General features: G+C 35.6%; 1 protein-coding gene across 1 annotated transcript; it reads left to right on the forward strand.

Annotated features, from left to right (window-relative positions):
* Positions 1 to 251: 251 nt before the first annotated feature.
* Positions 252 to 11,391, forward strand: LOC146729186 (uncharacterized). Its single transcript, XM_085496088.1, has 6 exons — positions 252 to 427; positions 1,511 to 1,663; positions 2,793 to 4,481; positions 7,791 to 7,845; positions 8,842 to 8,918; positions 10,176 to 11,391. The coding sequence occupies exons 1-6, from the start codon at positions 271 to 273 to the stop codon at positions 10,238 to 10,240; spliced, it is 2,196 nt and encodes a 731-aa protein (XP_085352214.1). The 5' UTR covers positions 252 to 270; the 3' UTR covers positions 10,241 to 11,391.
* Positions 11,392 to 11,608: the final 217 nt, after the last annotated feature.

An 11,608-nucleotide genomic window follows, 5' to 3' on the forward strand; every position in this document is an offset into this window, starting at 1 on the left:
CATCTAATGCCAGACATTATTGGTTCAGATACTCAGTTGACGTTCCTCACGCAAATGTCACCAAGTAACTTCATCTGCCAGTTTGCTGAAACTGCAGAAGAGCTGAAAACTGTTACTCAGAAGGTGAATGATTTTTGTAATGGAAAACATAGCACTGTTCTAAATGAGCCGCTCCCTGGTACGCCATGCTTAGCTCAGTTTCCTCATCATGGTCCATGGTATCGTGCTGTGATCATTGCTATTTCTGATGTTGAGTGTGAGGTCTATTTTATGGATTATGCTAACACTGAAACTGTTCCTCTGACTCATCTCCGGATCATTCCATCTGAGATGTTTGAAGTTACTGCCCAAGCCCTGAAGTTTTGTCTTGCAGATGTGCAACCAATTGATAATGACTGGACAGATGATGCTAAAACACTATTTGAAGGCAAGTATGATCAAATTCCTCATTTTGGTACCACATTTTTCCACAATATATGTCTTAATGAACCTAATTTCCTGTTGTCTACAGGTCTTGATCAACCTGTTTTTTTTTTAATGGACAGTTTATTTTGGCATTCATAGCATTATTTAAGGTTTATGAAATGCAATGTATGGATCTTTCTGAAGGCATTGTGCTGGTTGATCAAATGTCCGAAAATATTGACCTGCATATATCAGATATGCACTTATGCGATTCAGCAAACTTCAAAGAAAACCATGAACCCTGTTAAGTAATTACCAATTTCGGTCATACCACAATATCTGGGTGGCCACTTTTTTAGCCCCGTTGTCGACTTATCGTATGAGTGATTGTCCGTCGTCGTCCGCATCAACTTTTTAGCTCCGCTGTCGACTTTGTCGAGCGGAGCTTATCATATGAGTGATTGTCCGTCGTCCGTGTCAATGTTTTACTTTTTTGACTTCTTCTTGAAAACTACAAGCCTGAATGCTTTGATACTTGGTGTATATGTACCTTGGGTAGACCTCTCTTAGGTTTGTTCATTTCATGTTGATATCTTCAATTCTCTAATTTTGGTGAATATTTTTGTCATTTTTGGTAAAAAGTGATATTTTCGACTTCTTGTTAAAAAACGCAAGTCCAATTGCTTTGATATTACATATATAGGTACTACATGTGGACCTCTCTCAGATTTGTTCATTTTGTAATGATATCTTTAATTCTCTAATTTTGGTGAATATTTTTGTCATTTTTGGTAAAAAGTGATATTTTCGACTTCTTGTTAAAAACCGCAAGTCCGATTGTTTTGATATTACATATATAGGTACTACATGTGGCCCTCTCTCAGATTTGTTCATTTGATGATCATATCTTCAATGATTATTTTTGTGTTTTTTGGTAAAAAGTAATATTTTCGAATTCTTGTTGAAAATAGCAAGGTTGATTGTTCATTTTCTAATGATATCTTCAGTTTTTATTAATTGCAATGTGCATTGCTAACAGTGGAGCTATCTCAGCTGACAGGCTGCTTGTTCACTATCATTTTTAAAATGTTTTGCTCATTTGCAGAATGGTGCAAGGATAAATTACTAACAGCAAGAGTTGTGAGTATAAGCTCAGACAAGAAAGTTCAAGTCAAGTTGTATGATGTCAATAATACAGATATTAGTAAGATTCTGATATCAAAAAATTATGCCAAACCTTTAGGCGCTGTGAAGAAAGGTTAGTGGTTTAAGTATTAAGCAGGGACCTGGCTAATGAGTAAAATATGTGAATATTTTATAAGCTTTAAAAATTATTTTGCTTGCAGAAGGTACAATTAAATAAAAGATAACAAAGAGGCAGGGAATCAAAACTTGTTTCCATGGAAACAATGACTTTGTGTTAAACCCTACTCTGGCATACATAAAACTTAGGTTTTCAATTCAAAAATTAGTTTGGGTACCACAATTTTTTTCATACAAAAAACAGTCACAAGGTATAAATTCCCTAAATGTCAGGATATTCCTGCATCAGAAAGGTTAGCAGTGACCATCTTCAAATAAATAGATAAAACAATAAGGTTAGGCAACCATGGTGATGTGTGATCAAGATCCCATTGATAATAAAACATGAGGTAATGAGGTGAAATAAATGTAAGGGTGTATGCAAAGACACAAAATGTTATTTTTATACTCTGTATATGTGTGTAATTGTAATATATGTTCTCTTCAGACCCTCTTACTTTTGGGTTGAAATATATGCGTACTAATTACTTAATTTGCATCATTATTTGCAGATAATATTTTGGCTAATTTGACACTGTTTCACTTGTATCCTAAAAACTACACAACATATTTCAACAAAACTTGGTTCATATATCACAGGCTTTTATTAATTGCTTCATTTGCATATTGAATCGTCTATTTTAAAATTTGTCTTGGTTTTTGACTCCTGTGTGCAAAGAACACAATTGGAGTGTTTGCGGGTAGTGCATTCGCTTCTGTTTATTACCACCCACTCATAAAATTGTAATAAAACTAGTAAATACAGTATTCTGTATTTGTACTTCATGCCTCCAATACCTTCAGCACATAGGATATAGTTCCAGAAAGGTAAATGCAGTTTACAATATAGATGATAGGTGAGAAAAGTTTGCATTTTTTCCCATGTTTGATATCTGTGTGATGTGATTGAAATAATACGATGGATTTGAGTCAGGTGATTTGTTGCTTACTTATTTATTTGTATGAGAGGTGCCTTTGTGTGAATACCTTTGTTCTGTGAGTGGATTTTAACCAATGTGAAACTCTTACTTACATCTTCAACTGGTGATACCGCATAGTTATGCTTAGAGTTTGTTCGGTTGCAGAGCCTGTCACATTGTCAGAAAGTGCCAACCAAGAAAACATAGATGAAAAAAGCATTGTAGATGCAGCTATTGCCTTGGCAACAGTGCATCCACCTGAAGGTGTGAATTATGACGAAGATATAAGTGGTGAAGAAATAGTTTTACAAATGGGGAATGTGAGTGAATTAGAAGTTGCCATGGCAACCAATGCTAAAGCAGATGGTTGCCAGAGTGATTCTACAGCTGTACAGGAACATGATGTATGGGGAGATAGTGACGATAGACTGCTTGATACAACGCAGGAAACAATCCCTGAAGCATTACAGAGTGAAACAGTGATAGAGATGACAAATGCAGATAAAATCGCATTGCAAAGCGATACGAGTGAAGATTTTCTTGAGAAGAGTGATGTTAGCATTCAAGAAAAAGAGAGATCTGAAGTCAAGGAGGGTGTTAAATTGTTTGGTACACCTCAGAGCGAAGATTTTCTTGAAACTGAGCAGACTGGAAAGAATGTTGAATCAAAAAAAGCTGAAAAATCTTCAGGTAAGGAGGGTGATAAATTGTTAGATATGCCATTGAGCAATTGGAGTGAAGATTTCCTTGAAACTGAACGGGCTGGAAAGAATGTTGAATCAGGAAAAAATGGTGCAAGATCGGAAATTGAGGATGGTGATGAATTGTGTGATACACCACAGAGCAATTGTAGTAATGATTTTCTTGAAAGTGCACACAATGAAAACAAGAATGTTGACACAGACACTGCAAAGTCAGAAACCATTTTTGAGACACTGCGAAGTAAAGATTTTCTAAAAGCAGATGTGGCTGCAAATGAAAATGTTGATTCTGAAAAAGATGGAGAAGGATCAGGAAATACGGAGGTTGATGAGTTTTGTGAGGATTTTCTGGACAGTATTGATGATGGAACCTTGCAAAAAAAACTACCAGACACGAGAGACTGGGCAATATATGAAGATTCCACTCCTGTGAAAGCAATACCGAAAATAAACATAATATCAGTTTCTGACAACACCAATTCTTGTGACATTTCTGACTACACTGAAGATCTTGAAGAGGACAGCATAGAAGGCGATAGTCAGTATGTTGCCATGGAGACAAAGATGAAAGAACCAGATGAAGGTATAGGTGAATGTGACACAGACTTAGTTATGAACACAATGATGGTAGAGGCTACCTCTCAAGACGTTAGCACAAAAATTGAATTTGGTGAGGATATTTCTTCAGAAAAAAAAGATGGCTATGAACATTTGGGAAAGATCGATAGCAGAGTACTTGATGGAGCAGGTGATGGGCTCTGTACAGATAAGACCGTTTTGGAAACAGATGTCATTGTGGCCACTGTTGACTGTGCTGGTGACAGAAGAAAATTGGTGAAGCTCATACCAGAGGAGTTGGGATGGACTGAGAGTACAACCAGTCTGAGCGATATCAGGAAGCTCTCCTCACTAGAAATGGCAGAGGATGTTGTAGACAGATCCGAGACTGAACTGCCAAGGGGAAAGACTAGTGGTGATAGTGGGGTATCTGAGGTTCCTGGCGAAGGGGAGTGGTCAAGCCCTGGAAAGACAGCTGATGCTGAGATGATGAGTTTGTTTGTCGTGACAGAAGCCAAACCTGGTGATATAAGTGAACACAGTGGTGTGTTTAGTGATGAGAATACTGTGGGGGATGACAATGGGCAGAAAAAAGGTAAGAAATCTATTTTGTAAGAGGTAGTAATCTTTGCTGAAATAAAAATTATACTATTCATATTTACATATCCTACAGGTTTCTAAATGTATATTTATTTGTTAACATGAAGGTCATGTTGGGTCAGTATTATAATATCTGATGAAAAATCTGTTCGTATGGACAAATGTTGGTGATGAAATTTGTAATTTTATACTGTCTAGAATTGTAATATCTAGTTTAAATGCGATTATACTGCCCTCTTACATTTTATTTTGGAAAATGTCTAGATCAAATTCCAGTGATAATGAAATTTGGGATTATACAGCCTGCCCCCTAGCATTGTATTATGGAGAATGTCTAGATCAAATGCAAGTGAGAATGGAATTTTAAATTATACTGCCCTCTAACATTGTATTATGGAGAATGTCTAGGTCAAATGCGAGTGATGATGAAATTTGTGGTTATACCGCCCTCTAGCAATGTGTTATGGAAGATGGCACCTGAATTATGATCATCACACTGCCACACTATGAATAACTCATTACTGCTATCCTCCCTTAATTGGAGTACATGTACCATCAGCGATTCCAGTCTGGAGCTACTTCATCTTCTCATGACCTGAAGTTTTCTAAACTATTTTTCACTTGAACCATATTCTTGAAATACATATATTGTATGTGCATGTAAGCCAACAGTTGCACTTATTCTGGATCAATAAACTAAGACTTATTACCATAGTTGCACCTTTGTCATTTACATAAGGGTATATGATATCCACAATTAATAATCTTTTCTTTCAGTTATGCCTATAATCAAATTTATTGAATATATTCTGCACATCACTAATATTTAATGTATCATTTTGATTATCGTGCTACATGTAATTTGAAATGATAATCAAGTAAAATGGGTGTTTTGTACTCTTTATGCTGTTCTTGCACTTGCACATGCATCTTTTCCGTCTTTTTCTTTTGCAGATTTAGTTAATAAATTCGTAGATGACATCATCGAGAAAGCTGCTAGAGCAGAGATTAGTGTAGGAGACAGTTGCATTTCACAAAAAAGCTCCCCAGGTTTAAGATCAGTGTTAGCATTCTGTGAAGATGAATACAAGCACACTGAGGATAGCATAGTTGTTGAAAGTACTGATTCAAGAGTCGAAAGGGATTGGCGTTTAGTTGCTATCACAGAACACACTGCAGACGAGGTGAAAGATGCATGTATGGATTCACAGATCTGTGTAGTAGCGGATAGCAAGGTTATAGATAAGGTTGTAAGTGGATACCAAGCTGGTGCTATAGGTGATCACAGCCAAGAAGGCCATTCTGAGGCTGTAGGTTATAGCGACTATGTAGGCACTGTGACAACCTCTTTTGATTCCAATGATTTTGTAAACACTGAAGTCCAGGATAGGGTTATAGATAACCAGACTGTAGATGATAATGACTTGGTAGATGCAGAAAGTCAGGTTGTAGATTACAGTGATTTTGTAGATGCAGAAGGAAAGGCTATAGATGATAGTAACTTTGTAGATGCAGAAGGAAAGGCTATAGATGATAGTAACTTTGTAGATGCAGAAGGAAAGGCTATAGATGATAGTAACTTTGTAGATACAGAAAGAAAGGCTATAGATGATAGTAACTTTGTAGATGCAGAAGGAAAGGCTACAGATCATAGTAACTTTGTAGATGCAGAAGGAAAGGCTATAGATGCTAGTGCTTCAATAGATACAGAAGGAAAGGCTATAGATGATAGTGTTTTCATAGATACAGAAGGAAAGATTACAGATGATAGTAACTTTGTAGATACAGAAGGAAAGGCTATATATGATAGTAACTTTGTAGACACAGAAGGAAAGGCTATAGATGATAGTGACTTTGTTGACAGCGAAGACCATTCTAGTACCATAGATGATAGTGATTTTGTAGATGCAAATGGCCAAGCTATGGCTGTAGAATACTATGACACTGAGAACCAAACTAGTATCATAGGTGATAGGAATTTTGTAGACACTGAAGGCCAAGCTAATCCTAAAGACAGTAAAGATGTAGATAGTGTAGCTAGAGCTGTATCCGTAGCTTTTAGTGACTTTGTAGATAATGAAGTCCAAACTATAGATGATAGTGTTGACCTTATAGATATGGATGGTCAATGTAGAGCTACAGAAGACAGTGAGCTAGTCACTGAAGGCAAAGCTATTAGCATAGTTGATAGTAAACTTGTAGATTTGGATGGTCAAGGTAGAGCTACAGAAGACAGTGAGCTAGTCACTGAAGGAGAAGCTATTACCATTGATGATAGTGACTTTGTAGATGGTCAATGTAGAGCTACAGATGACAGTGAGCTAGTGGACAACAAACAGCAAGTGATCGATGAAAACCAAGAAATGAGTGACAGTACTGTCAGTGGAACAGAATTGCAGAGTAGATTAGTTGCACTGTCAGGAAGTTCTAGTGATCTCATGAGTGGTTTAGGTGAGCACTTTTAGAGTATGGATATACCTTAATCTGCTGCTTTTCGTAATCTGTTCATCTTCCTGTAATAAAAATGCGACTTTGATCACAGATACTTCAAGTTATCACAGCACAGAAAAAAAGTGTGATGCTCCTCCAATAGGTGTTTGTTATGTTAATATTCACACCACTTTCTGTCAATTAATTGCAATTGTCTGCACTTAACCATGCTTGAGTGATCACCAAAAACTAATGCTGCTATTGTTTAAAAACTTTGCATCTGTATCTTGTACATTCCAGGACCGATCATGTTCAAAATTTACACCTATCATGTGCACATTCCCATTTGATTACCTCAAGATGGCCGACTGGTGGCCCTGTTTCGCTTCTATATGTGAACTTATATGCTTCGATAAATGAACTGATGAATGAGACCAGATTAGTTTTCAGTGAAAATCTGTTTAATATGTAAAATCAAATGGCATGTTTCTATGTCTGTCTTCACAACTATTTGCACAAATGCATTGAACCTAGCCTGCAGTTTGTGTAAATAAATGTCAAATACTTGTTAATAAATTCATGCTTATTCATGAGCTAATTTCCATATTATCTGCTCAAATGTGTTTACTCTATGTGGCAAATAAACTGAACCTTTACACTCAGTACACATAGTACACTCAAATGAAGTGGAACCTGGCACAGACTGTGCGTGTTGTTTCACTTCACACATAAGCACTCCTAGAATCTCCAATAAGGGTAAATATGTGCCAGAATCATGTTTAACATTCCAGAACAGGTATGCCAGGTGCCACATGGGCAGTGTAAACTGACAAACTCCTTGGCTATAAGAAAATAAATATACTTCTATTTGTAGACCCAAAAGAAGATGTTCCAGCCGAGTTAATGAGGACCAAGTTGCCATTACAAAGGTAATTTTGAGCAATTGTTTTCAGCCCATAATACTTTGCTGTTTTCAGCCCATAATACTTTGCTGTTTTCAGCCCATAATACTTTGCTGTTTTCAGCCCATAATACTTTGCTGTTTTCAGCCCATAATACTTACCTGTTTTCAGCCCATAATACTTTGCTGTTTTCAGCCCATAATACTTTGCTGTTTTCAGCCCATAATACTTTGCTGTTTTCAGCCCATAATACTTTGCTGTTTTCAGCCCATAATACTTAGCTGTTTTCAGCCCATAATACTTTGCTGTTTTCAGCCCATAATACTTAGCTGTTTTCAGCCCATAATAATTTGCTGTTTTCAGCCCATAATACTTTGCTGTTTTCAGCCCATAATACTTTGCTGTTTTCAGCCCATAATACTTTGCTGTTTTCAGCCCATAATACTTTGCTGCCGTTGTGGCTGAGAACATTTGTGTATATCTGTTTTCTCAAAAATTGCATGACCAATTTATACGACAGTTTTCACAAAGTTGTCCAACAATACCAGTATGAGTCAACATCATTTTGATTTAATTTATTAAAACCCTTATATGAATGTCTCTCTGTATGGTTCTTAACCTTTTCACCACCAGACTTTCATGCCCAAATTTTTCTCCACTTTTTTTTTTCTTGCATTCTTCAACATTTTTTGAAATGAAATCTTCAAGCCAACAGACAAAATTTGAGTCAATTTTCAGTATTGGCTAGTTTTTGTCCCAATCTTCTGAAGGAAAGTGTAGACTATAAACAGGACTATTCTGTGAATTTGTGATGAAAAAAGATAACTGGTGGAGAGAAGGTTTAAATGAATCTGTATTTAATCCACTTTGTCAATTTTAATACATTATGCTGAACATTCATAATATTTTTAAAAAAAATCTTCTGCTTCTTGTCAAATCGTTGAAAATGATAGCGATGAAATCGTCATGAATTCAAGAGATCTGTTTACAATTATCTAGAATGATTTTGATTGTTTATTTCAGAAAAAGTCGCGCTAGTACATTTTCATTGGATGACTGGGTGGATATAAACACGGATGATATGGCGGATACTGACACAGGTCAATATACAATGATGTATTGTTTATTTGTTAATGACTGTATTGTTCAACCATGTCTGTTTTGTATGAGGTACCTCTCTAATGTAAACCCAAAAAGTGATTTATTGTGGCTCTATTATTACCATGTAAAATGCCTGCTTTCCTAATTGCTGTTACCTGAACCACTTGTATAAAAAAAAAAAATTCGCTCTCTTGTAAGTGAAGGGATTGAAAATGTGTATTGAACATATATAAAACTGATCTGCAACAATGTTTATAGAGGTATTTTATGTAAATCAACTCAGTGGAGAAGGTAGTGGAACTAATGTTTGGTTTAGACAGCTCTTGTGACCAAGTAAAAACATGAAACTTTGTTAGATTGCAATTCATTTGTGAGATCAGATCTGTTGAAGGGCAAGATGGCATTAGTTCCTGTTGTCAACAAAGTCAGAAAACTTGTGGATTCACCTCCGTATGTTCGTCTGTTCATATTTAGCCATATCTCACATTTGCTTAGGCCAATCCAGTTCAAACTTCATACATAAATCAGACATGTACCAGTATATAGGAAATATGCGCATGCACTTTTATTATGATTTGATTCAAGATGACTGGATGGCAGCCTTTTTAATGCCAAAAATGCATTAAAAACACACATTTTTACTTTTCTGGAACCAGATCTCAGTCGTGTGTGAACGGATTTGGTTTAAACTTGGTACATACATTGAACAGAATGGGACATTGATGCGTGTCTATTTTTCAGTTGAAGTTTAAAATGGTTGTCTGGTAGCCATTTTATTTCAAAGAATGCAGTTCTGGATCCATATATGCAACATGACCAATCAAGTTCAAACTACACATTCATTTTATGATCCAAGTTGAGATGATTTAAGGCAAAAATGTTTTAAAATGAAAAATTTTGGAACTGAATCTCAGTCTTGCATGTCTGTTCAAACTTAGTTTTATACATTGAACATAAAGAGATCTTTATGCATTCTTTTTTTTTCTGGCTGGGGTCTAAAATGGCTGACTGATATTCAACATGCCTGGACTGATCAAGTTCACATATACATCAGACATCATATACATCTTTGTCGCCATCAAATCCAAAATGGTTGACTGACGATCATGTTTTAACAAATCAGTTCCACAGAGCCTGGACCAATCAGGTTTAAACTTCATACATCACACATTAGGTCACATATTTACATGTATATTTCACAAACAGGGACTATGTCATTGACAATGACTTGTTTCACTATGTTTTTTCCCCTGTAGAAGATCCTGGTGAAGAATTAAAAAACGAGTGGAAATCACAAAAGAAGAAAGGTCAGACAGAATGAAGAAAACTGTCTTGGATTATCATCAATTTATTATTATTTTTTTGAAAAATTTGTATTCCATCTTGTAGCATATACACACAAAAATTACAATTCTCTGCAAAGTATTATTATTAGAGCAGTTTGGGATATATTTTTGTGAACTTATTGGAATTGTGTTTGCAAGGGCTTCACTTCACAAAGGTTTCTGCCACTCTTTTGCCTAAAGAACCATGTTACTAATTTTTTACCTAAATCATGATTTTTGAACGTTTTTGCTTGCATAAAATTAAGTGATTGACCAAACCGGTCTCTGTCATGCTTCATTCAGTGTTTTAACTGGCATGTCTGATCTTCTGTCCTTTCTATGTAGCCCCTATACTTAAATTTGCCAGTTGTGTAAGATACAAATTTACAACATACATGTACCACCAAATGAAAAGCAGAAATTCACAAGTTGCATAGTTTAAATTTTGAATAACGCTTGTAGTAAAGCTGTCCTCGCCTTTTTTTTTTATGCAAATGTCTGTAATACTGTGATTTTATTGAACTCAAAGATCAGTGCATTATAATGATTTATGTTACGATGTAAATATAACTATTATTTGCCATGGCAGAGATAGAATAGAGGTAAGGTCCGAGTGGCCACTGTATGTGGTGTTTGATGTCTTAAGACATCAGGATTTTTAATATCAAGAAATATTTCAGGATGTTTGTCAGTTCTGCAGATTTTCCAGGGCCAGCGAGACCTGCTAGTGATGCAGACTCTTCACATGCCATGTATCATGGGGCCATTTCAAGTTTGATCAGATTTGATTTAAACTTACATTTGTTACTGTTTCAATATTATGTTAGAAAATTAGATTTATTTAGAAACAATTGTCTTTGTACATTGTCATTTAAAACACCAGAAAGTAGGAAACTGGGTAAACTTTATCACTTAAAAATTTATTTGAATTTTCAATTTTTAAAAATGTTAATGCAATTTAGTTTTACTGCATTACTTAACATCGTGTGCTGCTATGCAGAAATTATTTCATGTCTCTATTTTGCAAAGTAATTATGCTTTTCCCTGTCAACTGAAAAATAGTTGATGACTTTTGTTTTTTGCTAAACTGTTTACAGTGTCAAAAGTTGGTTTAAAAATTAAAATATTTTGCATGCATTAAATAAAATTTGTTTTCTTCATTTGTGTTGTTGTTTACGACCCTAAGAAATGAATGAATTTAACTGTGTTTATTTCTCACTGATCATTGCATTATTGAAGGCCTTGCATTCGAATGGTTGTGCTGTTATTTTAGCCGCAATTCCGCGGATTTCTAAGCCCCATGGATCGATTTTCTAAAACGTCTAAATCCAAAAAGAAAATTGGGGGGGGGGGGGTAAGAATAC

The sequence above is a fragment of the Saccoglossus kowalevskii genome, chromosome 22 (genome assembly GCF_978046115.1).
Source record: "Saccoglossus kowalevskii chromosome 22, keSacKowa6.1, whole genome shotgun sequence".
Classification (NCBI taxonomy): domain Eukaryota; kingdom Metazoa; phylum Hemichordata; class Enteropneusta; family Harrimaniidae; genus Saccoglossus; species Saccoglossus kowalevskii.